This window comes from Electrona antarctica (assembly GCF_951216825.1).
Source record: "Electrona antarctica genome assembly, chromosome: 11".
NCBI lineage: Eukaryota > Metazoa > Chordata > Actinopteri > Myctophiformes > Myctophidae > Electrona > Electrona antarctica.
In genome coordinates, this window is record NC_136792.1 from 16,018,923 (window position 1) to 16,046,384 (window position 27,462).

General features: G+C 40.3%; 2 protein-coding genes across 2 annotated transcripts; both read right to left on the reverse strand.

Annotated features, from left to right (window-relative positions):
- Nucleotides 1-11,670: 11,670 nt before the first annotated feature.
- Nucleotides 11,671-15,855, reverse strand: LOC306932015 (zona pellucida-like domain-containing protein 1; the record flags this gene model as incomplete). The annotated part of the gene is made up of 10 exons (XM_079513720.1): nt 11,671-11,807; nt 12,184-12,204; nt 12,403-12,511; nt 12,639-12,807; nt 13,106-13,186; nt 13,557-13,654; nt 13,881-13,953; nt 14,249-14,433; nt 15,084-15,304; nt 15,759-15,855. The coding sequence occupies 10 exons, from the start codon at nt 15,853-15,855 to the stop codon at nt 11,671-11,673; spliced, it is 1,191 nt and encodes a 396-aa protein (XP_079369846.1).
- A 4,204-nt stretch (nt 15,856-20,059) lies between these two features.
- LOC306932465 (zona pellucida-like domain-containing protein 1) lies at nt 20,060-26,539 on the reverse strand (the record flags this gene model as incomplete). Its single annotated transcript, XM_079514295.1, has 10 exons — nt 20,060-20,235; nt 20,431-20,460; nt 21,951-22,053; nt 23,844-24,015; nt 24,244-24,324; nt 24,664-24,761; nt 24,897-24,969; nt 25,431-25,612; nt 25,966-26,186; nt 26,401-26,539. 10 exons carry the CDS (start codon nt 26,537-26,539, stop codon nt 20,060-20,062), a joined length of 1,275 nt encoding a protein of 424 aa, XP_079370421.1.
- Nucleotides 26,540-27,462: the final 923 nt, after the last annotated feature.

The following is a 27,462-nucleotide window of genomic DNA, read 5'->3' on the forward strand; positions in this document are numbered from 1 at the left end:
ACATGTTGGTCAAGCACAGTGACTAAAGTACAAATATGAAGAAGTTAATGAACATTATGTATCACACACAGCCATAGGTGAGAGTGATTAGGTGAGAATGGGTGGATCCAATCCATGGATGTGGTTTGCTGATTAGTATGGCTCTTTTATTCTACACTACAATAGATGGATAAATAGATATCTATATTATCCCGCAGGGAAATTGTCTTAATAACAGTGCTGATATTTTACAGCATTGTTAAGAACAGGGCGGCCAGCATTCAACAACTCTAAACAAAAACTATTGAGGTCTGTTTCGGGTCACAGCATATCTACATGTATATTTGCATGTAACTCATAACTACAGAGTTAGCTCTGGTCCATAGCCCTAATGCCCTTGCTGCCGCTGCATTAAGGCATGCCACTCTTTGCTTCCTGCTCTCGCATGAAATGCAGACCAGCCTCAGACGGGCTGTGTCATTACAAAGCCTATACTTTCCTCAGTGGACGCACTCTGAGCCCCCCACCACACGTATAAAATGTACCTTTTGGCCAGAAAGGGATTTATTTTCACCGGAAGGAAAAATCTTGTCTATGAGGTTTTCTCTTGGCAATATTGGTAGAGGGCGCAGTGGAGTAACTAAAAGTATTTTTCGTCCGGTAAAAGATAAATCCCTTTCTGGCCAAAAAGTAGGCCTACTGTACATAGTGTAGTGGGGGTTGCTTTGATTGATTGATTGATTGAAAGATGTATTAACAGATTGGAGAATTACAGTACATTTCAAGCACAACTCAATACAAAACTGTTAACTGTGGACGACACCATACTTGTTTACAATAGGGTCCACCATGTTCTATACTGCTTTAGGTCATTTTGGACATCTTTAGGGGGTCTTTGATAGATATGCATCATTATTTTTTAAAGGAAAGGTCCCTGCTCTGCTCCCCCCTTTAATGCAACGGCACCAATTAAGGGCATTAGGGCTACCACTGAGTGTGCTTCTGCCCCTACCTTGCCTTGCCTTGCTCCTATTCTATGATATCCCCCCTCAGCCAATCTCCTACTCCCTTCTACCTGAGGCCAAGAGTCTGATTGAGTGTAGTCACCTGTGAGGACCAGCTGAGCCTGGTTGGGTCTTGAGCTCCTGAGACTATTTAGAGTAAACTGTGTGTGATTCTGAGTTCAGTGCTGATTCATAAGTGCATGTCAGGTTCTCTGTTATGTTTTACAATTTACAGTGTATTGTTTTGAGTTCATTTTGCATTATTTCTAGAGTATGTTGTTTAATTGTTACTTTGTGACACTGTACTTTACTCTGTTGAGATGTTTTGCCAAATCACAGAGTATGGTGGCCTGGATTGTTTGGGTCAAAGACCTAATACATAAGTGTTGGTTCTTCCTGACAGTACCTCTCCACCCGATCCACACTCTGCCTGGGGTTGTCTGTTTCTTCTTTCTGGATGTCTGGTTTCCTCCATGAATTATGAAACATGATCCGTACAGCAGGTCCCCCAGTGGCCACAGATGGATTGGTGCAAAGCTGTCCATCTCAGTCATGATGTCAAAGGGCATTTGTATTGTGGTTGGATCTGGCTGACTGTGAATTTGTTTGAGTTCTCAGTGACCCCTGTAGACTATTAGCGTATGATACAAGACGGGCTAAGCATTGCTTCACAATAAAGGATAGCTATTTTGATCCCTTACCCATGGTACAGAATCTACAGAATACTTTATGCTCTGCCATCTTTTGACTTGACAATCCAGCATTAGAATGGCTATTGTGTTGTTGCTGCCTTGGAGAAAAACAAAATCTAAACTCCAGTGAAAACTTTATATCTAGCCTATTGAGTTGGCAATTCAGCTGTCTTATTTTATTGATATTTACATAATATTACATGATAGTTACATCTTCGCAAAGCTTGCAATGCAACGTATAATAAATGTAGCCTATAGGCCTACACTGTAAAATCCAGAGTACGGTTACTGTAGGCCTACACTTTACTGTCACTTTGCTGTAATAATGTTTCTCAAAGGGATTTACTTTTCAATGATTATAGGATGGTATATAATGAGACTCCATAATGTATTCAGAGTCCCACCCTGGGAACCTATAGGAGCCCAAACCAATGCCATCCCACCACTATGCCTCAATGAAAACAGAGCCACTTTAGCAACAGGGCTCCTCCTGCCTGTACATTATTGATGGGGCTTAAATTGAATGTGCCTTTGTTCTAGGTTCTACCAAGGATGGCCACAAGCCGTGTGTCTACGCCCCCAGCGTCCCCGTTTTTCCTACCCGATTTCGCACCAGTGAGGGTTGAGAGGGTTACAGAGCCCTGTATGCAGATTTAAACACCTTTACAATTGTTTTAGTTGCCTTTAGGTTCAAGATTAATATTAACTTGTAATATGCTATTGGCTGTTTGTATTCTTTTTGGAAAAATATAAAAAGATACTCATGGAAAGGCTATATTATTTTACTTACCGGTATATTGACTCTATAAACAATTTAGTATAATTTAGGCCTATGCAAGGTTTTGCCCACTCAAATGGTACCTTGTCAGATAATCCCCACATAGCCTACAATAACTTCCGTGAACAACTTCACTGTAGTAGCCTTTACATAAATTATATTTGTACGTAGGCTCTCAGTCTGCTGTCGTGAAAGTTTATAGTTAGAGAAATTCAAATTAAGTTTCAACACCAAAGTAGTGATAGTTGTTGTGAATTAGGAAACTGGACATTTCCTTTATCCTCGTGTTGCGAGTTGCGTTTCAGTTTTCGCCAAAGTTTTCATTTAATTATATTCTTCTTTATTTAAGGACATCCACAATCATATTATACAACCATTTTTCAAATAGTATTTCCAGGACAACGCTCCACACGTCCCAAACTCTTCTCCCTTCTGGCTCCAAAACTGTGGAATGCACTTCCCGTTGCAGTCAGAACTGCAGCATCACTCCCAATCTTCCGCCGTAACCACCTTTTCAGACTCCATCATGGCCCATAGCACTTATACCCTACCCCCTTAGATAGCACTTTTGGAGACTTAGATAGCATTTGATACAGACTTATAGCATGTTATGTAGACAGCACTATAATTGCATTGTATGTAGTCATAGCACTTCATAGTACATATGTATAACATAGTATAGTATATATGTATACTTTATATGTATAGTTTCATTATATAGATATTCCACTGTTACGTTCTTAGCTTGTAAAACGCATGTTTCATGATAAATGCTTTTATATATGTGATGTATTCCCATGCTTTTTTGTTCTTGCTTAATGTAAGTCGCTCTGGATTAAGCTAAATGCCTAAATTGTAAATTGTAAATTGTATTTCTTTGTCCAGATGTTCTTTTTTCCAGCCCCTCCCACCCCTCATTGGTGCGACATCGGGTAGTAAAAACGGGGTCTCCCCAATCCCCATGCATAGTCGTAGGGGCATTGGGGGAAGGGCTGCGATGGGGTGATGCACCCCATCCCATCATGCAGAAGGCGATTCATCCATCACATTAAGAGGTGCCGCATTAATCATTAACAAGTAGCCTCCTGTTGAAAGAATGACAGACAGCTTGACAAATAAGTCCAGATGAAGTGGGACAAGGTGATGATGGCCTTATTCACTTTCCAGACAATTTATTCAAGACACAACATAAGAATACCCAGATGCAGAGAAAAGTTCCTGACTGGAAATAAAATTACTATAAAAAGTGCTCCTCAGAGTAGGCCTACAGGTCTCCGCCAGGTCAGGTAGGTTATTGTGCCTCCTGGTGGTGCTATAATAGGCCAATGTGAAAAGGTGCCATTTTCTTCTTACACCTTGGATGGACGTTCAAATTCATTATTCAGCAGCATTTTGTTCCATTTAGTAAAAATCCACCTGTTGGTGGCGCTATAACAGGCCAATGTGAAAAGGGTGGGATGTATTCACATAAATTTCATGATTTGAGGAAGGAGGTAGGGCCCGCACACCATTCTTTTGGTAAAGAATTACTTTATTGAATAAACGACAACGTTTCGATCTTATAGATCTTCGTCAGTGCAGTATGCTGACCTGACCTGACGAAGATCTGCTAAGATCGAAACATTGTCGTTTATTCAATAAAGTAATTCTTTACCAAAACAATGGTGTGCGGGCCCTAGCTCCTTCCATGATTGCCTTATTGGCCCTGCACCCACTGTCGAGGTGCGTGTAAATAGGTATGCTCTGCGTTCATGATTTGAGGCATTTTGTTCGAAACCGGAAGCCAACTTTGGAAGCCAATGTTAGCCAATTAGGATGGAATATGAAATATCGGACAGATCCGTCTTGAACACATGACTATAGATATACTGTATGCATTTGCGGGAGTTTTGGACAGAATCGTGTTTTACAAAAGTCGGCCGAATATTTGGGGTTCGGAAATGGCATCCAGGGAGTGTGTGTGCACAGTTTCATGCTATCGCCTGGCGGAGACAATAACATGTCTCTCAGAGAGGCTTAAACCAAAATCGGGGAAAGAATTTCTGCACAGACTGAAGGTGGAAACATATTTATGGCACTTAATACCTGTCTTTCAGATGGTCAGCTCTTTTCATCTAAAAATTCCAGTGGGATTTTCTGCACTTGGTGCTAGCTGCAAGGGTCACTTTTGATAATCTAGAAATCCTAGAAAACAGCCCCAGGGAGAGGATTTCAAGTGTTGGGACACAGGCCGAATGGGGCCGCTCATCCACGGAAGGATTACTTATCCTTTTAGAGGGATTTCACATTCTTGCTAGCTTCACCACTGTGTGCAGGGGGCAAAAGCCTAAAAGAAAAACATATTTGTCCTATCAGTATATCCTGTTGGTGTGAGTGCGTGCACACAGTGGTGGAAAAAGTACTTTTTTTTAATGATCGAGTCCATGTCAGTGTGGTTTGATTTGTTCATTTTACAGGACGACATCGCCCTAATCTCGGATAGAGTCGAGAAAGGAAGGGAGCTACTACTGGCAGTAGAAAAGGAGTGCAAGAAGATCGGTGTGCTGTTTACTTTCTATGTAGTTTACCTTTAAGCCTTATGTGTAATGCAGAGCCATATAGGCTCTGGTGTAATGGAGACCAATGTTCCTTTGCCTAATTAGTAATTCTCCTCACCTGGTCAGCCTCACCAGGGTAGTTAATGAGATGATTAGTTTGGTCAGAGTCAGTTCAGTTCAAGCCAGCACACTGTCAAGAGCTCACTCACTGCATGTTGAGTTAACCCTTTCTCTCAGGCCTTGGACAGGATAAGTCTGTAAGTTTGTGTTAAACTTCTTAGCTCTTAAAACAATATGCTTGTAAGTTGGTTTGATCATTTCTAAAAGTGATGCATAAAAAGGACTAATGTTTTGGTTTATGATTGTACTGCATGTATTTGACACAAATGTCTGTGTTTTCTGTTTTTCTGTATTGCAGTTTTACAAATTTAAGTTATCACCAGTAAAGAACCTAAACCAAGTCACTGCTTTTTGGAGCTTTATTGGGAACTTTGTTAGCTGTCTGCCAAGCCATACAGACTGTACACCAAACGTATAGTAAGGGCAGAACAATCGGCCTCAAGCTCAATGCCAAGAAAACAAAGGTAATGACAGTCAACACCGAGGACAAAACCATTGCCACTAGAGACGGGATGGTTTGATTGATTGAAGTATTAACAGTTTGCAGAATTACAGTACTTTTAAAGCACAACTCAATACAAAAACTGTTAACTGTGAGTGGACGACACCATAAAGCATTACTCTTGTTTTCAATTCATCATAACATCATAAAGGAGGTAAAAAGGGGAAAAAATATATACAGTGAGGGGAAAAGGGGGTCGGTGGGGAATTCAGATTTTACGGGGGTCAAGGGATTCACATGTCTTAATGACAGTTGGTAGGGCGTTCGACATTTTTGTCGCATAGGAGCGAAATTGAGTCCCTTGTTTGATCTGGGTTGCACATGGTTTGTTGAACTCCCTCTGGTGTTGTGGGTGTGGACTTAATTGACATTAAGGAAGTATTTAGACAGGTACATGGGTATCTTGGTGGTATATCGAATCTTGTGGACCAGACCCATTGCAATATGTTGTACTCTGTCGTCAACCCTAAGCCTTTCCAGCCTGTCAAAGTGGGTTCGGGGGTTGAGGCCCAGTAGTAACCTGACCAGGATGTTTTGGGAAGTCTGGAGCCTTTGTTTTATGGGCCTTTGAGGTGCTGTGGTAAGAGGTGCATGCAGCATAGTCGAAGAAACCTTGTACGAGGGCTCCTGTTAGGGTCTTCAAGGTGTTTTTGTTGACCAGTGAGGAGATCCTGTATAGGAATCTTGTTATTTGGTTGACTTTTTTGATTCTGTTGGTGGCCATTTTATCACCGGAAAGATTTGCCTCCAGGGTGGAACCCATCTTTTCGTGTGATAATATTTTCACCCACTCTAACCAAGAAGCCATCTGCCTTGCTGAGATTACTGTTTGATCCAAAAAGAATGGATTCAGTTTTTCCCAGGTGTAAAGATAATTTGTTATCAGCGAGCCAGGTGCAGATTCTACCGAGTTCAGAGCTGAGGTCCTTTTCAACCTGCAGTTTTGTTCCTGTCCGAGACCAGCAGTGCTGAGTCATCTGCGAACAGGAACAAGTTGCAGTCACAAGCTGATGTCATGTCGTTTACATATATTAGGAACAGTAAAGTCCCTAGTATGCATCCTTGTGGAACACCATAGCTCAAAAGCCTTTTGGAGGTCCAGCATGACCATGCCATAGTATTTGCCAGCATCCACCTCGTGTTTGATGTGGTCACTCAAATAGAGGAGGCATGTGTCAGTGGAGTGGGATGTTCTGAAGCTGGATTGAAATTCATACATTAATTTATTTTGTGGCAAGATACTTTTCAACCTGTGCATAGACTATTTTTTCCATCACTTTCGAGATGGAGCTAAGAATAGAAATAGGGCGGTAATTGCCAGGGTCTAATTTGCTCCTTTTCTTGTGCAGGGGTTACTATGCCCAGTTTGAAATCTTGGGGGACATGTCCCTGTTTGATGGAGAGGTTTAGGAGCTATAGAGATGGCAGAGTCTCTGGGAAATTTGGAGGGAATATTGTCATGGCCAGTGGCCTTGTGGGGTTGAAGGGCACTCAGTTTTTTAAGTACCTCCTCAGTTGTTACCATTCATCTTTACAAATGTGACCAAGGCCGAATCAGTCACATAGTACTTTGGCAATAGAATACTCTTTATTGTTATTACTTTGTAAGACATACAACCATTAATTATTTGAGTTGCACAGTTTAAAGTGCGAAAGATATCAATGTTGTAAAACCCTATTAAGTGAATAAACCTGGGACTACGCCATCCGTTATTTAATTGAAGAGAAACGGAAACTCTTATCATTATTATTCTTAGCTTCGGTTTGTTCAATGACTCACACAGGTTCACGTTTTACCAGGCAGGCAAGAGAGCAAAAACCATAAATAAGCGGAGAGAGACTGACACTGAATCATGGATCAAAATATAACATGGGTTTATTGTCCTGGTACAGGGGCTACTAAAATGCCATAAAATACAATGTTTATTAATCTAAAATATCCTAAAACTAACTACCAAAAAGAACAATTACAAAACAAAGAATAAATCCTCTTAAAAGCGTTCGGTACAAAATGTATTAAAACATGTTTCTGCATCCTCATTCACATCACAATACAGGATGAATTGCCTTACTCATTGACTGACAGAATCCTGTAGCGCTCACTGGAGTGTGCCCCCTTATGGTGCAGTGGAGCTATAGCTCTGTATGTGTTGTCTGACTATTATAGTAGTAAAAGACTAACATTACATAAAGCAATGACAAAATTAAATACACTCATGCAGGAACTTTTATCCTTTTAACTATTTAACTTGTAATCCCATGAACTCTACTATGAACATGAGTAGGAATTAATTATAATGAAATAAACAATAGGGGGTGTCGTAAGCTTAGCCTACATTTACTTAAGTAAAAATATCAGTACTGCAATATAGAAATACTCTGTTACAAGTAAAAGTCCAGAATTAAAAATGTACTTGAGTAAAAGTACAAAAGTATTGGTATCAAAATGCACTTGAAGTACTAAAAGTACTCATTATGCAGAATGTCCCCTTTCAAGTTTTCAAATGTTTTGAAATCTTTTGAAAATAGCAGATCTACAATCAACCACAATGCGTTACTTGCATCATGCATTGTGAGCTTGTAAATCGTCTATTTTCAAATACAAATACCAAAGAAGTACAGTACTTTAGTAGCCTATATAGCCTAGGCCTACTTAGTTACTTTCCACCACTGCGTGCACACACACACACACACACACACACACACACACACACACACACACACACACACACAGCAAACTGTCATGTGACATGGCATGGCTTCACATCTTATCTACAGGTATGTATGACAGAGCCGTTTACCTACTATGATTGGCCCGTGTATAATCTAGGGGACAGAAAAAAACAAATCTTTTGTTTATTCACATGTATCATGATAGACACTGTGACCTAAATTACAGAAAAGAGGGCCATGAATATTTAATTACTGTCCCGTCTGCTAAATTGAACGTATAGCCTGCAGGTGGATTAAATGCAAATTAATATGAAAATACCTTGGATCAAAAAGAATATTCCATCATCAATCATTCTTTCAACTGAGGACAAAAAATATATTCTTTGAAGCAACATTTCATCCTAGCAGATTGTTTTTTATTTATTTTGCACAGAATGACAAAGTTTTCTTTTCTGTCAGTAATAACGATGCTTAGTATAATAGATTGAAGATCAATCAATATGAGTAATATTAGCAGTAATATTATTTACAATAAAATCCCAAGTGTTAGTAATGTACTAATAAGTTAATAACTTACTAATAAGGGATCCTCAGAAATGTTTTACACTATGCGATACTTAACACCTACAGGATGTGACTTTATATGATGTCCCCCACATGTTGTCCTAAATATGCAAAGAGAGTATAGTGACTGAGTCCCAGCCCCGCCTCACTTCTATTCCTCCAGAGTCCAGGCTATTAACATTTTAGAGGCCCCACCATCTGTATCTAAAGGTTACTGTCCATTAGAGAGAATGAGAGCACACACGTATCCTTGTTGTTTTAATTAAATTAGAGAGAGCCCTTATAAAATAGGGGAGATCTAACATACAATTACAACAACCATAATGAAGAGCCACCTTATGGTTCATTATTTCATCCCTTTTTTTTAAGTAGGTTGTTTTTAATAGCTGGGAAGAAAGATTGCCACTGGGTTTAGGTAGGGGAAGACATGTCACTTCCCTTTGGGTCATGCAGAATGCACCTGTCAGCTTGTAGATCTGCTATTTTCAGCGCACGACACTGTTCATGTACGATGAAATAAAATAAAGCATGCTTTTCTTGACTAATCTGTAGCATGTTACCTCCCACCCTGACCGGACCCTCCCAAATGTGCTTACCAGTATAAACAGAGATCCACGGACGATGTCATCATAGCCACAATACTCAAAACCACCCTCACCCACCTGGAGAAGAGGAACTCTATATAATATAACTGTGCATGAACAGCATCCTCATATTATGAGGATGCTGTTCATACACCATTCAGTATTCATCACCATAGTCTCCTCTAGCTAAGTCCCCTCCTGCAGACTCGACACCAAACTCCAGGACCTGGGGGAATCAACGCCGCGGCTGGATCCATGGACTTCCAGTCAGGTCGACACCATGCAGGTCGTGGTGATGGGGTCTAATGTCGAGGAGCCGAAATCCAATGATTTTACTCTCTTATACTTCACTTGGAATACATGTAACATGAATCTTGAAAACGTGCTGTCTTACTCTTCGGAAAGCTAAACTAAATTTACTTAGAAATTGTACAGAGAACATATTTTGTAAAAAGATTATTAGGGTGGTGCCCCATGGATCCATGCTTATGACCTTGCTCCCAATGAGCAAGATGGTGCCCGGCATGGTTGTTTCCACCATGGGTGTGAATGTGTTTATGAATATGTGATGTACCGGTATTTACCATCTATTTTACAATTATGAAGGGCCTAATTGGAAGGCCAAATGTATTCCTGATTCATTCCCTTGTTTGTGATGTCAGTCACTTATTTTGATCATCTTTGCAGATAGATTGGTGTTTGGAATTGTACATGATGCAGTCACCATACATGTACATTAAGAGCCATAATTGAAAATGGTGATTAGGTACCCTCTAGTGGAGAGTAAAAATAAAAACATCACTTTCATGGACCATTTCAGTTCTTTCTTTCTTTCTTTCTTGTACTTACAGTAGGCCTATAGATTCATGCAGTTAGTCTATATTCTTCATGTAAGAATAGTTGAATAAATGGTCTGCCATCTCTGTTCAATTTCCTGAAATTTTAATTAAATATAATAATTTAATTAATTCATTAAAGTAATTAATTGGAATCAAAACCAACATAATTCCTCTTATAGGAAGCATCTAATTTGAGATATTTTCATGTGTGAAATGTGTAATAAGGTGGGATAGTCTGAATATTGATATCATTGATTTAGGTAGTGTATATTGCAGGGGAATTTCTATTGATGAATAGAATAGATATGAATAGACATAACATATTCCATCCATAACCTGCCAGCTTTAATAATGGTAATGCATGCAGACATGAACAGAAACAACAGCAACCATTCATTCTTGACAAATATATAATTTCTTTCTCATAACAGTTAATTGCCACATAATAGAATTATACATTATTGCAAGTAATGTTTAATATAATGAAAATATCCCCTGAGACTTCTTAAAAGTCTGAATGTGTTGATCTCAGACTTGGATACATTGGTTCAACTTCAAGTCAAGTCAAATTATCAGACCAAAATATGCTTGGGATGCTTTCTGCAAATAAATAAACAAATGTAGCCAATTGTCTTCTTGACATTATGGTTATACTGTATGTTTGAATTTTGGTTTGTACATTTTTGTGCCTTATGTGAGGTACAGAATATTGGCTATTGGCCTACAAAAGTTTTCACCTTGAATTTAATAATACATGCTTACTACAACATGCAACAACAAAACAAAAAATGTACAGTAACATTCAAGTAAGAAAGCGCTGGGTTGAACAAAAGTCCTTCAAAATGGCAAAGCAAATCTATGACTTTTAGTCAGTAGTTGGTAGGCCAATGGTAGTCTGCTGTCTGCTTCACCTGTGTGAAGCTGTTTCACGGTCTGCTTCACGGTTCATACACAGAAGTGCAGGCTTTTTCATATGTATTGTATTACATATACAAGCGAAAAGCATGAGCACCTGACATACTCCTGGAATACTCACACACTGACAAACCCACTGGTTTTTCTTTAGATGAAAGCAGCTAGTTAGGTCATTTAGACTGGAGTATGTAGCCATCTTTTGGTCTCCTTGACCATCCTGTCTGGATTTGAAATGTCATTTCTTTCTTTATATCTATATTAGATATTTTATGTGGAATGTTCAAACTTCATGTTCAAGCGGTGAAAAGGTTTAGCTTTCCAAAAACGAGAGCCAACAAAATAAACGAGAGAGAGAAAATACAAAACCAACCATATACATTGATTCAGAGAAACCCATTCATACCTCCACCAGTATGGAAATGTGGCCCTGTCTCATCATGTCATGATATTTCATCATGTCATGTTAGTGACATGTTAGTAATGCTAACTTAGCCGCTTGAGCTTATGATAGAAGGCTGCAGCCAACAGTACAGCAATCAGCCCTATCACACCGAGGACAGCCACTGAGATCCCCAGGCCGACTGCCTGACCATTGCGAATACGCTGGGCAGCAGAGGGGTCTGCACACAAAGGAGAATGACAAAAAAATCACACACATAGGGCAACAAAGCACCCAATGTCTTGTGAAGACAATACATTCATTAATAATTAAGTTAATAATACTGTTTGGGGGGCGGGGGGGCGGGGGGGGGGATGCTTTTGGCTCTTGGGTCTTTTATGCCTTTATTGATAGGACAGCAGGCTGACAGGAAATGGGGAGAGGGAGATAGAGGGTGACACGCAGCAAAAGTCGTCGGTATCGGGATTCGATTCGATGTCAGATGCCTAGGTGCCCGGATCACTACCACGAAAACAACCACGACCCTATGGCCTTCGGCCATCCGGCCAGGCTGAGACAATAATTAAAATAATAATATTGATGCAAAATAGACTTACCGTTAACCTGGATTACAGCGGCTAGAAGAAAGAAATGTGAGAAATACTCAAAGTCAGTATCCATGATTACTTTTGAATTATTGTAAAATAGTCTGAAATATATTTGATTATTTCTCTATTTTTATTTAGAGAAAGTGAGAAAAGGCGTGAAGTGAAATGAGAGACAGACATGGACAGAATAGAAGATGTGTAGTGTTTAATTTTAGATGGGAGACATACTGTTCTCTGCCTGGGTTGCAATGGGTACCGTGAGTAAAGATGGCTCAGTGATACCATCGTGGATGATAGTGGTCTCAGCATCCCTCCTTCTCCTCCTGTTGTTGCACTGCTGTGGAATCAGAGCCAAAGAGACAGATTGGTTCACGGTAAAATCCTCAGTGACATTCATTTGTACAATCTGAGTTAAATGAACACTGATTTGACTGTGTTATTGGTGTGAAAGGTTTCATGCTTACTTTAAAGGTGTCACAGGTGGTGCGCTCACAGAGTCGGGTGATGCAGTGAAGGTAGTAGGTGGAGACCGTTTGGTTCTGCTGCTCAATGAAGCGGAATGCAGGGAAAAAGAAGCGGGCCCTCTGGCTGTCCCCGTTCTCCAACATGGTTGTCATCTGATCTATGGAGCACCTTTTGGAAAAAGGCGAACCTCACCTCAAGTGCTCATTTGCACACAGATAGATACAGAAAGTATATTAATGATTGAAAATAAGTGAGGTGAATTTAAGAATAAAGGCTCCCCTGACTTGAGGTGGCTGTGTATTTACTGCACGAAAAGTGCAAAGCCTGTACAGATATGGAAGTGTTTGAATTTAATGTGGAATTCTGGTGACCATCGGGCAGAAACCGCCATCTAGCCTTGATCAAGCGAGAGGAAATAAGTTACTTTTGTAGAACAGTGATTATACAACTGTGCTGTTTGACTTACGAGACAAAGAGATTGAAGAAAGTAGAATTGTTGGGTTGAGGAGAGACTGAAGCATAGCACCGGTCCAGCAGAACATGGTACCTGTGCAGAAAAAGTGAGGTCCACAGCACCGAGTCAGAGACTCCAGGTCACAGGTGGAGTCCTCTAATCAAAGTCTATAACTAATTGTCGGACACACTAACCAACAATATGCTGAAATAATGATCTATTGATATATCTACAGTATGTATCAGTGTATGCGTGTATGTCCATACAATGCTAGCATGTGCAAGCAAGCATGCATACATACAATATTGATGTATACATACGGTGCATACAGTACATGCATTCATACAGACATAGATGCACATTATATACACACATACAGACATGCAAGCAAAGTACCTACAAATCAATTTCCTAATCATCCTATGAAAATATGCATTGCTGTCATGAAAGAATCGTTTCTTACTGGGATGTCAGATTGGCGGCTTTCACCTGTACGTAGATTTTAGTTCGCAGTTCAAGACCCCGAGGTGGTATTATGAGGGGCGAAGTATAATTCAGATCCTGGCAAACAAAGAAGGCATGGCAATTAATATGAAAGTAATTGAAATGCCCTTGCAGATGTTAAAACTTCTAGGCTTAACAGTGGATAGAGCCTAATATCTGAGATATATGAGCACGTTCCTCTTCATGGTGCTTACCCGTTGGCGTTTGCCAATTTGTGCAGCTCAGAAATCTATGTGTCAGCGCATGCATTTGAGATAGCACTACTGTGAATGTGTTTTCTCACCTCGAACAAGGCCATGCTCAGAGTACTGATGAAGCTCCCATTGTTGTCTTTCAAAGCAATGGAGGAGGCTGACCTGAGAGGGAATAGAGAAGCAACCGTGAGCGAAGGTCCATACAGAGCAGACAGAAGAGTGATTTAGGCTTAGTTGTGTGCCAGTGTCGCGTAACCAAGTATGAATCAAGCAAAACACTGATGCATCCATCTCAACACTATAAACCAAGCCATTAAATCCATTATGAATATCCTGCTCTCAATAGGAGAGTAAAATATGCTGAGGAAGTATGATAGACATTTACTGTATGCATGCTTAACGCATCGTAATATGCAATCCCTCTATATCATGCATTAAGACAAAACAAAACACTTACACATCCACCTGGGTGTTGTTAATGAGATACTCAAGTGGGTAGGCACAAGAGTAATAGTACTTGAGCTCTGCATTGTAGGTGATCTTTCCAATGGTAGGATCCCAAGACCTGACCACTCCACTCACGTTGACTTTCTGGATGTTGGAGAAGTCCGAGAAAATCCCCGACCCTGGTGCACTTGTGGTCTGAGAAATTAACAACAGATTGTTAATGCAGTTCTGGAACATCAGACTGACACCAAGTGGACACTGTGCAGTGATGTGCATCGTACCTGCTTAGCAACAGTACACATTCAAGTTCTTAAGCACTAAAACCCTATAGCCTGTATACTTTGTTGATCGGGATCCCTCAGGGCTCTATACTTGGCCCACACCTTTTTCCCCTCCACACCAAATCTCACTGCAAGGAAACTGCACAAGCTATATGTCACAGAATATTCACCTCAGAATAGAGACAGGAGAAGTCACATTATTTTAAACTATTTTCAACTGCACAAGATGTGGTCTAATAATGGAATGGCTCTGTGGATCTCACACTTCATGCGGCTATTCTATGATATCAGTCTTCTGTGACATTTGACTCCATATTTGAGTAAGGTTTCAGCCTGAATATCCGACTGCCATTCATTTTTTTCTTTTTTATTATTATTATTATTATTAAATAGAAATATTTCAAAAAGTAGCCTATAAATCTGGGAAAGAAATGCATGGAGATACTTCCATGGCCTACTGGCAGTGTGCACAAGACAGACAGACAGACAGACAGACAGACAGACAGACAGACAGACAGACCCAACATGGCAATGAGACATCATTGCCATGCCCCCAGGACTTACCATGAACCTACTACCACAGGCATTTCCTTCTCTGATGGGGAAGCGAAATCTCAGCACCGGAGGAGCCACTGAAGTGTCCAGCGTTCCTTTGCAGCCCGCGTTATCCATAATATGGTTCAGCACCAGCAAGCTCGAATTGTACCCAGTGTAGACAGCTGGGCAGATTTGAATGGCCAGTTCAATGGTGTTGGTACCACAAGACACTGATATATCAGTATATTCTGTTGAAGAGGATCAGACAGTAATGTTACTGAGTGCATCATCAGATCATTTGCTATGCAACATAACTTTAGGAGAGGATGACATTCAGGTGAGGTCATTTCAATGACATGCTGAGGGTGAGTATTATATTGCATAATAATTACCGGTATATTAATAACTAATTGTGTGTGTGTTTGTGTGTGTGTGTGCGTGCGTGCGTGCGTGTGTGTGTGTGGCTTGCGCGTGTGTGTGTGTGTGTGTGTGTGTGTGTGTGTGTGTGTGTGTGAATGCATTTATAAATATTAATATTAATATTATTAGTATTGTAGATGATGACATTCAAGTGGACTTTACAATTAATAAAAATATGACCCAAGTAAATTAGAACATAATAACATATTAGCTTATCTTAAGTAAAGGTAAAAATAAATAAATAACCGCTTCATGTTATGAGAATAAATGTTAGTCCTTTACCTGGTCTCCTACCAAACATTCCGCAATCAGTTAGAGTAAGGGCCTCTCGGCCCGCAATCCAAAAGGAGTTCAGGATGAGGAAGCAGACTAAAGCCATCTCACCGAAATGGCCTCTGTGAAATGCTGAGGTAAAGATAAAAACAAGCAAGCAAGCGGAAGATGAAAATCCAAAACAGTGTACAGCAAAACATTTGTAGATCCTGAGGTGCGTAGATGCTGAAGGTCCAAAACAAGCTGGATAATCCAAGGTTGTCAAGCAATGAAAGTCTTATGCTGTACTGTATATGATGCCTCAGCTCAGTCAGATGCTTGTATCTTACCTCTTCAGTCTCTCAGTTGTGTTGAGGTGTGTCCACAGTGGTCTGTCTTATATATGGCAAGCAGAACAGATGTAAAGTTGCAATGCTGTTCTAGGATTGGATGGAAACAGGGTCAATGCCATTTTGGTGGAGCTGCCTCAGTTTGCTTAAACAATTCACTTTTGTGGTTGAGGCACCATGGTACTTTCCTTGAGGCAAATGGTGAAACCCAACACAGTCACCTTCAAAGTTACATGGCTAAACAATGTCAATGTCACAAAGTGGCTTTGTGGCATTGTGTGTGCAATGAACTCCTTACATACTAATATGAAACTTAATAAAGTAAGAAAGTGTATGGTTCATAGTCTACTGGGACTATGAACACAATGAAAAGGGAGGTCCTGTTTCCCCATATAGCTACATGTCTATAGGTTTAATGTGTCCTGGATGACCCAAAACTTTGATAAATTAGCGCAAATGATCATTCAGGTGTTAGCTCAGCAATTTTATAGTTTGAAGGACAATAATAAATTTTAATTATTAGTGAATATTTTATTATTAAAAAAGTAATTTAAGTACCAATTATGTGTGCGGTATGTGATTGTGAAACTTATATAGATATAGATATAGAAAATAATAATAATAATAATAATAATAATAATATGAGGAATGTTCAAGCCCACTTCTTACTTAATCATTGAGTAATTTTGCTGTATTTTTGCTAGTGAGTCAAAACACAAGGTCCCAGCATGTAAACAGATCATCTTCCACGTTCAAGTTTTGGGAAATGGGTGAAGGACATTGTAACATGATCTTGTCAAGTGAGTCACCTGGGAAGAGAAGACATTTTCACTGATTAGGGTCAAATCAGAGTATCAGTGTTGCCCTCGCTCTTTTGTCAAAATGTATAAAACTATGAAGAGGATTACGGACACCGTACTTACATTGTCATAGTTATGACGTGTACACTCCAAACGGACTGAACGCCCTCCTGTCTTCTCACATGATCATTTCTGAGTTGTCCCTCAAACACTCCCTACGACATATCATATTTTCAGGTCACTCAAAAGAATAAACTTCCTGGCTGTGGTTTCTCATGGAACTTCAGTTGAACTTGGGTTGAATTATTAAGCCAATTAACCCACTGCCCAGTATGCTCTTTGGAAGGAAAGTTGCACCAGTTTTCAATGATAATATGATAGGCCTATGTCGACTACACAATAATGACTTTTCTTTAATCTTTCTCAATTATTCTATATATAAAACACATTATGTTAATTATAAGTATGTTTTAATGTTAGAAATTCATCCAAATAAACTAAAATATGTGATAGGCCTATATCATATTGTATCATAGTATTCTGTTGTTTGGGAATACTGGCATAGGGAATTAAAACCTAAAACCTATATGAAGCATTGTGACCCAGTCTTCATCAGGGTCATTGTCAGCAGTACTAGCTTACACACCTGTATTGTGTTGCATTAATGAGTTGAGTGGGAGGATATGGTTCTCTATCAGTGTGCAAACAAAAAGGATGTGGCATCATCAGTATAGAAGAGAGAGAGAGAAGGAGGAGGGACGTCTAGAAAAAGTGCTCATCGGCGCACAGGTCTCCGCCCAGCCAAGAAGGTGGTTAGGCCACATAGTTTGTTACTGATGTGGATGTGTTGGTGTTATTGTACTTGATATGTCAGCTGGGTTCAATATGTCAGCTGGGTTCGACTCCCGAGCACGACATCCTTTGCCGCATGTCACTCGATCCCATCTCTCTCTCCCCCTTTCCTCTCTGTCTACTGTTCACTATCAATAAAGGCATAAAAGCCCCATAACAAACCTTAAAAAAGGGGGGGAGACATGGAAGAGGAAGGATGGATGGGGATTCGGGAATGATCAACATATGGAATGTCAGAACATGTAGGTCCTGACATATATCCATATTGATGACATCAGAGATCTCCATATATGGGCTTTGCACTTAAACCCTAGCTGGCCTACGTATACTTAGTTGAACAGAGTGACGGAGTCCCCCAGGGCTCCGTCACTCTGCACTCTTGGTACACTCCTTTTTTCCCTGTATAAAATCTCATCGGCAAAATAGCTGATATACCCACAGCTGTTAGCCTTTGTTTAGCTAGCCTTATTAGCATAGTGGTTTGAAATCAGCTGGGGTCATATTTTGTCTGAGAATCTATGCTATATAAGTTATGATTTTACCTGCAATAGTATAAGTAGGCTTACTAGGCTACTAAGAAAGATATTATCATCATATCATATCATACTATATCATATGATATCATCATCATATCATATCATATCATATCATCATACTATAATTAACTCAATGTCTGAATGAATGAATGAATGAATGTCTGAATGTGTGTCGTAGCGCCTCACTGCCTGCACCAATTGCTCCCACTTTTCACACAGGCATTGACCATAATAATATGGAGGTCTTAACAACGCCCTTTTTTCAATTTTACAAATGATTGATTGATAATTAATGTATTATTACTGAATAAAAAATTCCCATCGACTTACATGGGACAATGCAAAAACTCACATGTATCACATGTACACAAGTATTTTTCTCTCAGAAACCGTCGGACCTATACAATTACAACACTATCCAGCATTTTTTCACAGCCTTTTCATGGATAAAATTATCCACTAAATCATGGCCAGGTATAGCCTACTGTATTAAACCCAATATTCAAATTAAATTCACCACCCCCTTTAATGCTGTGCTCTTGGGGATGCACGTCACTGAAGATCTCACCTAGGCAGGGCAGAGTGGTGAAGAAAGCAAAACAACACCCTCTACTTTCTGAGAAAACTCAAGAAAGCTGGCATGGGTCCCAAAGTTCTAAAGGCTTTCTACAGAGCCATCACAGACACAGAGAGCATCCTGGCTGGCTGCTTCACTGCCTGGTATAATGGCAGCTGCACTGACCTCAACCGCAAGGCACTCGGGTTGTGCGGACAGCCGAACGCATCAGCGGATGTGATCTCTCCCCCATCGAAGCCCTGTACGACGATCGCTGTGTCAGCTAAGCTCGTGGAATCATGAAGGATCCAATCCAGCACGAGGGCAAAGGCAAACGCCTTTTGAAACTTCATTACTCATTCATCAGTTTTAATATAAACGATGCACATAAGGAAAAAGATAATTCACAGTCAAGACTTCTATCTATGATATAGCCGCTGTATACACCTTACAGTATAATTTCACACTTTTATCATTTTGTTCAGTAATAACAGATGTGTCACAGAGTCAGCAGGTCATCCTTCAGTGGTCCTTATTACTGTACTATAATGTTTGTGTTTTAGTTTATATAAAATATTCTTCATTTAATGGTGTCACAGTAGCCTACTTGAAAGAATGCATTTGGTTCAATGTAACAGATCCTGTTCCAAACAACAGATTGCAAGTAAAGCCTAATGAGGTATTCAATAGTATTTTCTATCAGGACCTACAGTAGGCCAGCTTTAACAAAGAATAAAACACGTCACTTTAAAAAATATATATATAGAAAAAAATATATAAAAAAAGAAAAGAAAATCTCAATACAGAGTACTACCCAGGCAGTGGCATGGCACTGGCATGATGTGACATGAGTAACAGGTATTTACAACACACACACACACACACACACACACACACACACACACCCCCCCCCACACACACACACACACACACACACACACACACACACACACACACACACACACACACACCACACACACACCTTTAGATTGGCCATTCACTGCTTATGCATACAGGACACATGCAAACAAACACTTAATAAAAGCAAGCAGACATTAATAAAGAGATAAAAATGCAATATAGTATAATGAGTTAAAATAAGGGGGGGGGGGGGGGGGTTGCATTTACAGACAGTACAATAGTCAGTACACATGGTGAATACCACTCATGTAGATATGTAAATAGACAATAGTTTATTACATGCGTGGCACATGTAAACACACAGAACTCATTCTGTTCATTTGAAGGTGGGGTTCCAGGATCCTGAGGATGTGACTGTGGGTAGGCGAGTATTATGGAGCAGGCGGACTGAGAGCAGGAAAAAGCTGATACTGAGCCCACCTAGGATAACCACGCCCGAGAGCAGCGCACTGGTCACAGGATTCATTGGCAGGGAGGTGTTACTAGATGCAGCTGAAGGATAACAAAAACAAACACAGAAACTTAACAACTACTGTATGCAATCATTGACATGACCTGATAGCTAATATAGCCACATTTTCAGGTTTTCCAAAAGTGTGTGTGTGCGTGCTTGCGTGTGTGTGTATGCGAGCTACATTCACTCCATACCTGAATGTTGGTTAACAATGTGTTAAAAAAAAAGCTTACCAAGTCGTGAGTTGTTGGCTGGTGTTTCATCTGTAAATATTGAGACAGTGTTCATTAAAATGTTTTTATAGATAGTTCATACTTTCTTATTCACAGCCACCTATTTTTTGGGGGAGACAAATAGAGTTTCAAATGATCTGACAACTTCCGATACATTTCTAGAAAATGTAAGGGAAATTAAGCCCAGGAATTTGTGGAATTTGGGAAAACTGCACAATTTCAATATAGAAATAATTTCAACTTTTCTTTGGTTTTCCCTTTTTCTTTTTTAGGTGGGTGAGCAACACTAGGTCCAGTCTTTAATGCTGAATGCAGTGCACTCTTCCATCACATGTACAGCTTTAGAACAAGACAGGTGCTTTTTGTTGGAACCGGTTAGCTTTATAAACACAAAGTCCAGTGGCAGAAACTGTAGACCAACAAGGAAGAAATCCAATGCACTGTGGATCCTGTTGTATCAAAATGTGTTGATCATTCAATATGAATTGAAATAAAAACTTGTTGGTCTGCAATTAATACCATGGGGCGAGAAAGCAGCATCTCTTGGACTTTGTGTCAATTTGTCAACATCCCATAAAATAGGAATTCAGTGAAATTGCAATCCTCTGCATTCAAAATATATTCTCCCATCACATGTGCAGTCCACACTAGTGCCAACTCACTGTCTGAGCTTAAGGACTGCATTATTTCAGGAAAGTATTGACTAGAGTGACTATATGTATTATAATATTTCAGATAGTAGCCGAAATCAAAGTACACAGCAGGCGTTGTCCGACAGGGCAAGTGGTCGTTTGCGAGTGGACGGAACCGTCTATAAACACAACACGATATATCTATCTATACACCTGAACGTGGCCATAGTGCTCCATCATCTGGTCTGTGGAATGTTAAATAAGAACCCTGTTTACCTATAATGTGCTGTTGCTACACTTGCTACACATAAAATAAAAAATAGTTTGTGTGAAACCATAGTCATATTCATAGCCATGTAGGCATTTGGCAAAAAAAAAAATTAGCACAGTAAAACAATTGTTTAATCATCAAAAGTAATCATCATTTTATAATGGACGATTTACTTTTCGGGCAAGTGCCTCTGAGACCTTAGTGTCAACCCCTGACACAGCTATAACTAATAACTTGTTAACATAACATCTTCTGCTGTAGCTTTTTCTAGCAGTTAAACGTGTGGGATGTAGCTTGATTGAGCATGCTATATGAAGAGTTTTAATGAATGACTCATCATTTATTGTAAAACATTTATTTTATAAACATTTACAAACATGACACGTGGCTAGGTATGAGATTTCCAGGGATCGGCGCGTAAGCGGGAAAATGTGATGCCATGATGATGGAAATAGACAGAGGAGGATTTCAGGGATAATTCTAGGCAGTAGGCACAGAAGAAGAGATGGGGGACTTATACAGAGAAATGTAGATGCGACATCATGTGACTGTGTATGAAGTATGTTAATGTCTCTGTGTGTGTCTGGGTGTGGGTGTCGCTGTGGGCCATTACTCACCACTCCTGGTGATGATGGGTCCAGCAGAGATGATGGCCTCCTCAGAGGCTGGCCTAGATTCTGGCTTCTGCTCCACATCCCGCCTACGGCGTCGACCACAAATCTAGCAATTACATTTTCAGACTATTAAAAAGCACCTTTCATTGTAGGACATGCATATCACAGTAGTTTTTCATGTTCACCTTGTCTGTTTGTCTGTTAGCAAAATAACACTGGGCCAGATGTTCAGGGCAGCCTGCTGATGTTCATGTAAATCTTCTCTTTGGGCGCAAATAGATGATTAACATTGAGTTGAAAGGGTCAAAGTTTCATAATTGTTGATACAGTATCTCAGGAATGAGGAGTCTTAGCACTTTACACGGGTACAGGCTTTAGTTCCGACACTATCTGACAGTCATTAGACCGTCAACCTACCTCAAACCCTAACCTAACCATAACCGCAAGCACGGGAGCAGCGCATGTTGGAGCGTTAGTCTGACCGGTGTTCCCGCATGTCGGACTAATGCTCCGTCGGAATTACCGTCGGATCCCAACTTACACGATTTAATTGACTGTAGAACAGCTTCCCTTACAATAACGAGTTACACGAGTTATGTTTTCATTGTTTAATCTGCGTTTTAATAAGTTTTAAGTCTTAAGGGGATTCCATCGGACAGAGTGGGATAGGTGACGCGTTTTGATGAAGTCATCGCAAAAACATCCATCTCACCGGCATGCAAAGGGTTCTGGGAAATTGAGGCCCATTGCATTACAATGGCGGCGGTGCCGAGCAGCGTGCACGTTCCTTCTCCGCTCTGTTGTTGTGATCGCCACGCCTATATAATGGTTGAATCCCACCGCAGCGTTTAACATTGGTCCGGTTCCTATGGCAACGCCCCACCGCTCCAGCTATGGGATTGAAAATATAATCACGATGTAAAGCAGTTGAAAGGAGGATTTTCAAACGTCCATAAATCGGACTCCAGGAGAGCTGTCCTTGGTGGATCTTCTGCCATCCAAATTTCGGATTTAATTTGTGCCTTTGTACCGCGATGCTCCCGCCATGTAAAAGCTTCTGACGAAAGGTAAACAGTGTGTGCTTGTTCCAATGATACTAGAGTGTGTGTAGCGAGTGTGTGTGGGGGGAGGGCAAACTCCAACTTTTAAAGTGAACACGTATGGTGGCACCTGGAACTGGGGGTTATGCTAACAGCCATCCGCAATTATAGAGTTAAAGCGGATTTTCATGACAAGCAACGATCAAGTCGGCGCAGTGGCTCTTCAAAGGTTAGTAAAAACTATTCAAGGAGATCTGGAACACAATTGTTTAATCACCGCAGGGAAACTGTTAAAGGGTAGGAGACAAAACATGTTTGAGATGTTAATGATATACAGTAGCTTACATTATATTATTCCTCCATGTGTGATAGTAGAGGACATAATACAATTATTGTTATTTTTTAAATTACCCCATGTTCTAATTGTGTCCCCTAAGAATTTTGGCTTAGCCTATGATGCACTTGATTCTAGACTTCCACCTTTAATTATTGCATCATTTGAAAACCTCTTATCTTCCACTAATCTGATTTCCACCAATTTGTTGGATTCCTCATGCTAAATTAGAACAAGTGATATAATCCTTTGCCTTCTATGATGTCATGCTGTGACATCAAATCATCATCAAATCATAATGTCTATATAAATTCTGTCTGTAAACAAAATAACTCAAGAATGGATAGACGTATTTTCAGTGAACTTGGTGGGATTGATCGCAAGATGAAGGTCAAAGGAAAAGGTCATGTGTGGTGGAAATGGACATGGCATACAGGTTTACATGGCGTATTTTATCCATGAAGTCATATTGTCATTTACAGGAGCCACGTAGAGACTTTCGGAGAACCTACCTATACTTACCGGCATGAGCATGATGCAGTCATCCACCCGGCAAAGCTTGGTGACGCAGTGCAAGAACACTGTGGACATCTTTTGATGTCGGTGTTTAACAAAACGGAAAACCTCAAAGGCAAAGCGACCCATCTGACTGTTCCCATTCTCAAAAACTGTTGTCTGTGGGTCTTTGTGGCAGCTGTTTCAAAAGAGAACAACACATTCATATTACAGTGTACATAAAATGCATGCACACTGCGCACACAGACATGGAGACTATAGGCTGTTTAAATGTCCATTTGAGATACTTTCCAGCTTTGTGATAAGCCTTTTAGAGTTCATTAATTTATGTATGGTGGTCTGGTGAATAGGCAATGGGGCACTTTTTCTTTTGACCCCGGCATTATTTGATAAAAAGACAGATTACCCAAAGAAAAGGTCATAACGCAGTTCATCATTTGGATTCCCTGAGGGGGTTGTGTAACAGTAGTCCATCAAGATATTCCATCTGTGGAGAGACAAAACTGTGAGGCCTTGATGGAGGATAGAGATCTAGCCACACAAGGAATAGTACTGATCTGTCATTCTCTGCTGTGGAATGGCGCCTTCACACAGTATAATAACATAATGACAGAATCAATGAAAAGAAAACCATAGAGGCTGGAGCTGAATCGGAAGAGATGGGGATTCAAAAGTGTTGAAAAATGCTGAATTCTCACAAGGTTGTACTACTTCACCAGTGTATGATAAAGAACTATATGTAATACATGTCGATGCTCTAGGAAGTCTAATGGTTAACCATCACTTGGGAGACTCTGCAATACCATGGATATACAATATTTCATACCGTTTATCTAAGTTTGTGGCTTTGACAGCTGCAAACACTCTGGTTTTTAAAGCTAACCCTGCCATTGGGATTGCGAGAGGCTGGTAGTATGTTGAGTCCTGTGGAAAAGACAGAATCATAAGAAAACCAAATCAAATGCTATATATTTGGATTTTCTTTTATGTGACACAATATAGCCGCCAAGTTTGCGGGAATTATCATGCTTTTCACATCAAACCTAATTTCATACTCACATTGTATAAGACCATACTAAGAGTGCTCACAAATGTACCATTGCTTTCCTTCACAGATATTGCCGCAGATGACCTATGAAAAGGTAGTTTGAAGGTATTCACATCATTAACACAGTAATACATCATATTAAATGATTTAAAAGGTAACCTTTATATATATGCAATGCATTTGAGCTATAAAGTGGAGCTTCCAGTAAATGCAAAAGACAATTTTATTATTGTACTATTGGTTTTTTTGCGGCTTTCGCCTTTATTTTATATTTTTTATGGAGGGACAGACAGTAGGCTGACAGGAAATGGGGAGAGAGATGGGGGGAAGACATGCAGTAAAGGCTGTCAGGATCGGGAGTCGAACCCACGGCACACTGCCAGACTGGATTACCAGACAAGGTGCCTGGACCACTGAGCCACGGCCCAGGCCTATTATTGTACTATTGTCCCAAAAATAAAAGAGCAAAAGACAAGATGTGAATAACCACATGGATTTCAAAGTATAAATTCACTGTAGATCCAGATTTTCTAGAAGGAACTTACGATGCCAACTGTGAGTTGTTGACCAGGTACTCTAGAGGGTAACTGCAGCTGAATTTATACAGTAGCCCAGGCAGGTAGCTAATAATGGTTGGCGGGTCGGGAGTGTCAATATAGCCAGAGATATTCCCAATCTGTACGAGAGACATGTTCCCATAGGCATTGGCCCCATAGGCCGTGGCTACCTGTGGAGAAAGCAACAACATATCACATCCCACACCACCTTGATCAAAAAAGCTAAATCTCAAGTGTTTTACAGATTTATTATTTTATTATTTTCACTTCAAAGTTTTATTCCGATAATACTGCCATATTGCTGAGGCCTTGCAAAGACCTTTAGCCCCCAGGATGAAGTGTCATCGTCAAACATGTTGCTCTCTAAGCAAAATATCTCAGATGCAACATCGATTTGGCATATAAATTAGGCTTAAAACTGTAATTTTCCTAGAAAAGGTGTCAATTCTATTTCAATTAGTATTGCAATTATAATTGGTATAAGGCCCTCTTCATACGCTGCAACTGACTGTGTGCTCCTTACCTCAAGAGTGTTGCCACAGAACTCCAGTGTATTGAGGCTAATGCTGAACAGCACCGCTGTGGGGAAAGTGTTGTTGTTGATGAAGCCCCTGCAGTGGCCATCACTATGCCGACCGTTTAATGCCAAGTCTGCATCAGTATAACCAGAAAACAACACTGGACAGAAGTTGATCTTCAAGGTAATGGTTTGAACCCCACAGTACACACTAATGTCCCGCTCCGCTGGAGAAATAGAGAAGGGCAAGGACAGAGTGTAAGAAATATAGAATAGGGGTGGACCATACTGAAATACAAGTTTAAAAAAGATGTGGAAATAAATAAATAAAAAAGCTAAAAGAGCTGGTATTTAGAATCCAAATATTGGAGAGGAGAGAGAATGACAGGTCTGACATTTACACAATTACATGAAGCTATTTAGTTTGAGGGATATTCTCACCAGGAAATCTGCTGTGGTAGTTGGCATCACAGTTGTATCCATTGAATTGCGTCGAGACTGATGCAATCTTACTCATCATTAGGAAAATACAGAACATTTGCTTCATTTCAGCACCTGTGAGAGGCTTACTTACTGTCATCTTCAGAATGTCAACATTGCATCAACCAATATTCCTCAGGTTACGGCATGGATTTTAGACTTATCTCAAGATTCGATATTCAAAAGAATATTGCACTGCCTTCTGGTTTCTTTCTAAACTATTATGAATCGTACCCCATCAAATGTTGTTCCCTCTACACACTTACTTCTCTTGTCATGTTAGCCCCAAACCTCAACTGCTCCACCCCTTTTAAACAAAGGTGCCCCCTCTTTGCAACTCATTCCCCCACTCCCTTTTCTCCACTACCTCACTCCCCTTTTGCCTACTCTCTCCACTCATTTCTGCCTCATCTAACACCAAAGCAATTGACCCAAATCCCTCTTACCTTGGTTTGTGATGAGTGAAACATTTGTCACTACACCACATACTGTACTGTAGTCCCAAAAAGGGAAGTTAGCCTCAGAAGGTTGTGTGTGTGTGTGCATGCGTGCGTGCGTGTGTGCGCGTGCGTGTGAGTTTGCGTGCGTGCGTGCGTGCATGCATGTGGGAAAGACAGAGGAGCTTATTATCCAAAAAACCCTGTACTTCAGAACATGGGAAACTTCATCAGATCTGAATGGCCTGGACAAATCTTTTCACAGTGACCAGAAACTTGAGCGGACTCAGAGGGTTCCCACTCATCTCTCCTCGGTCTGATCTCTATCTGTCAAACAACACAAACAGCGGGGCCTCAGCAGGGGGGCCGACCCCCGAGTCTAGGAATTAAGCTGTCATCGGCTTATACACAGAGCGAGCTGCGGCCTACATTCACATGAACATAAAAGTCAACTGTGGTCTGATGCAGGGCTGTGTGTAGGTAATTGTGAGGCACAAGGCATCACTTAGAGAAAAGGTATTCTATGGCATATGTGATAGTCACGTAGTGACTAAAATTGAGACCATAACCTAACATTTTGGTACAC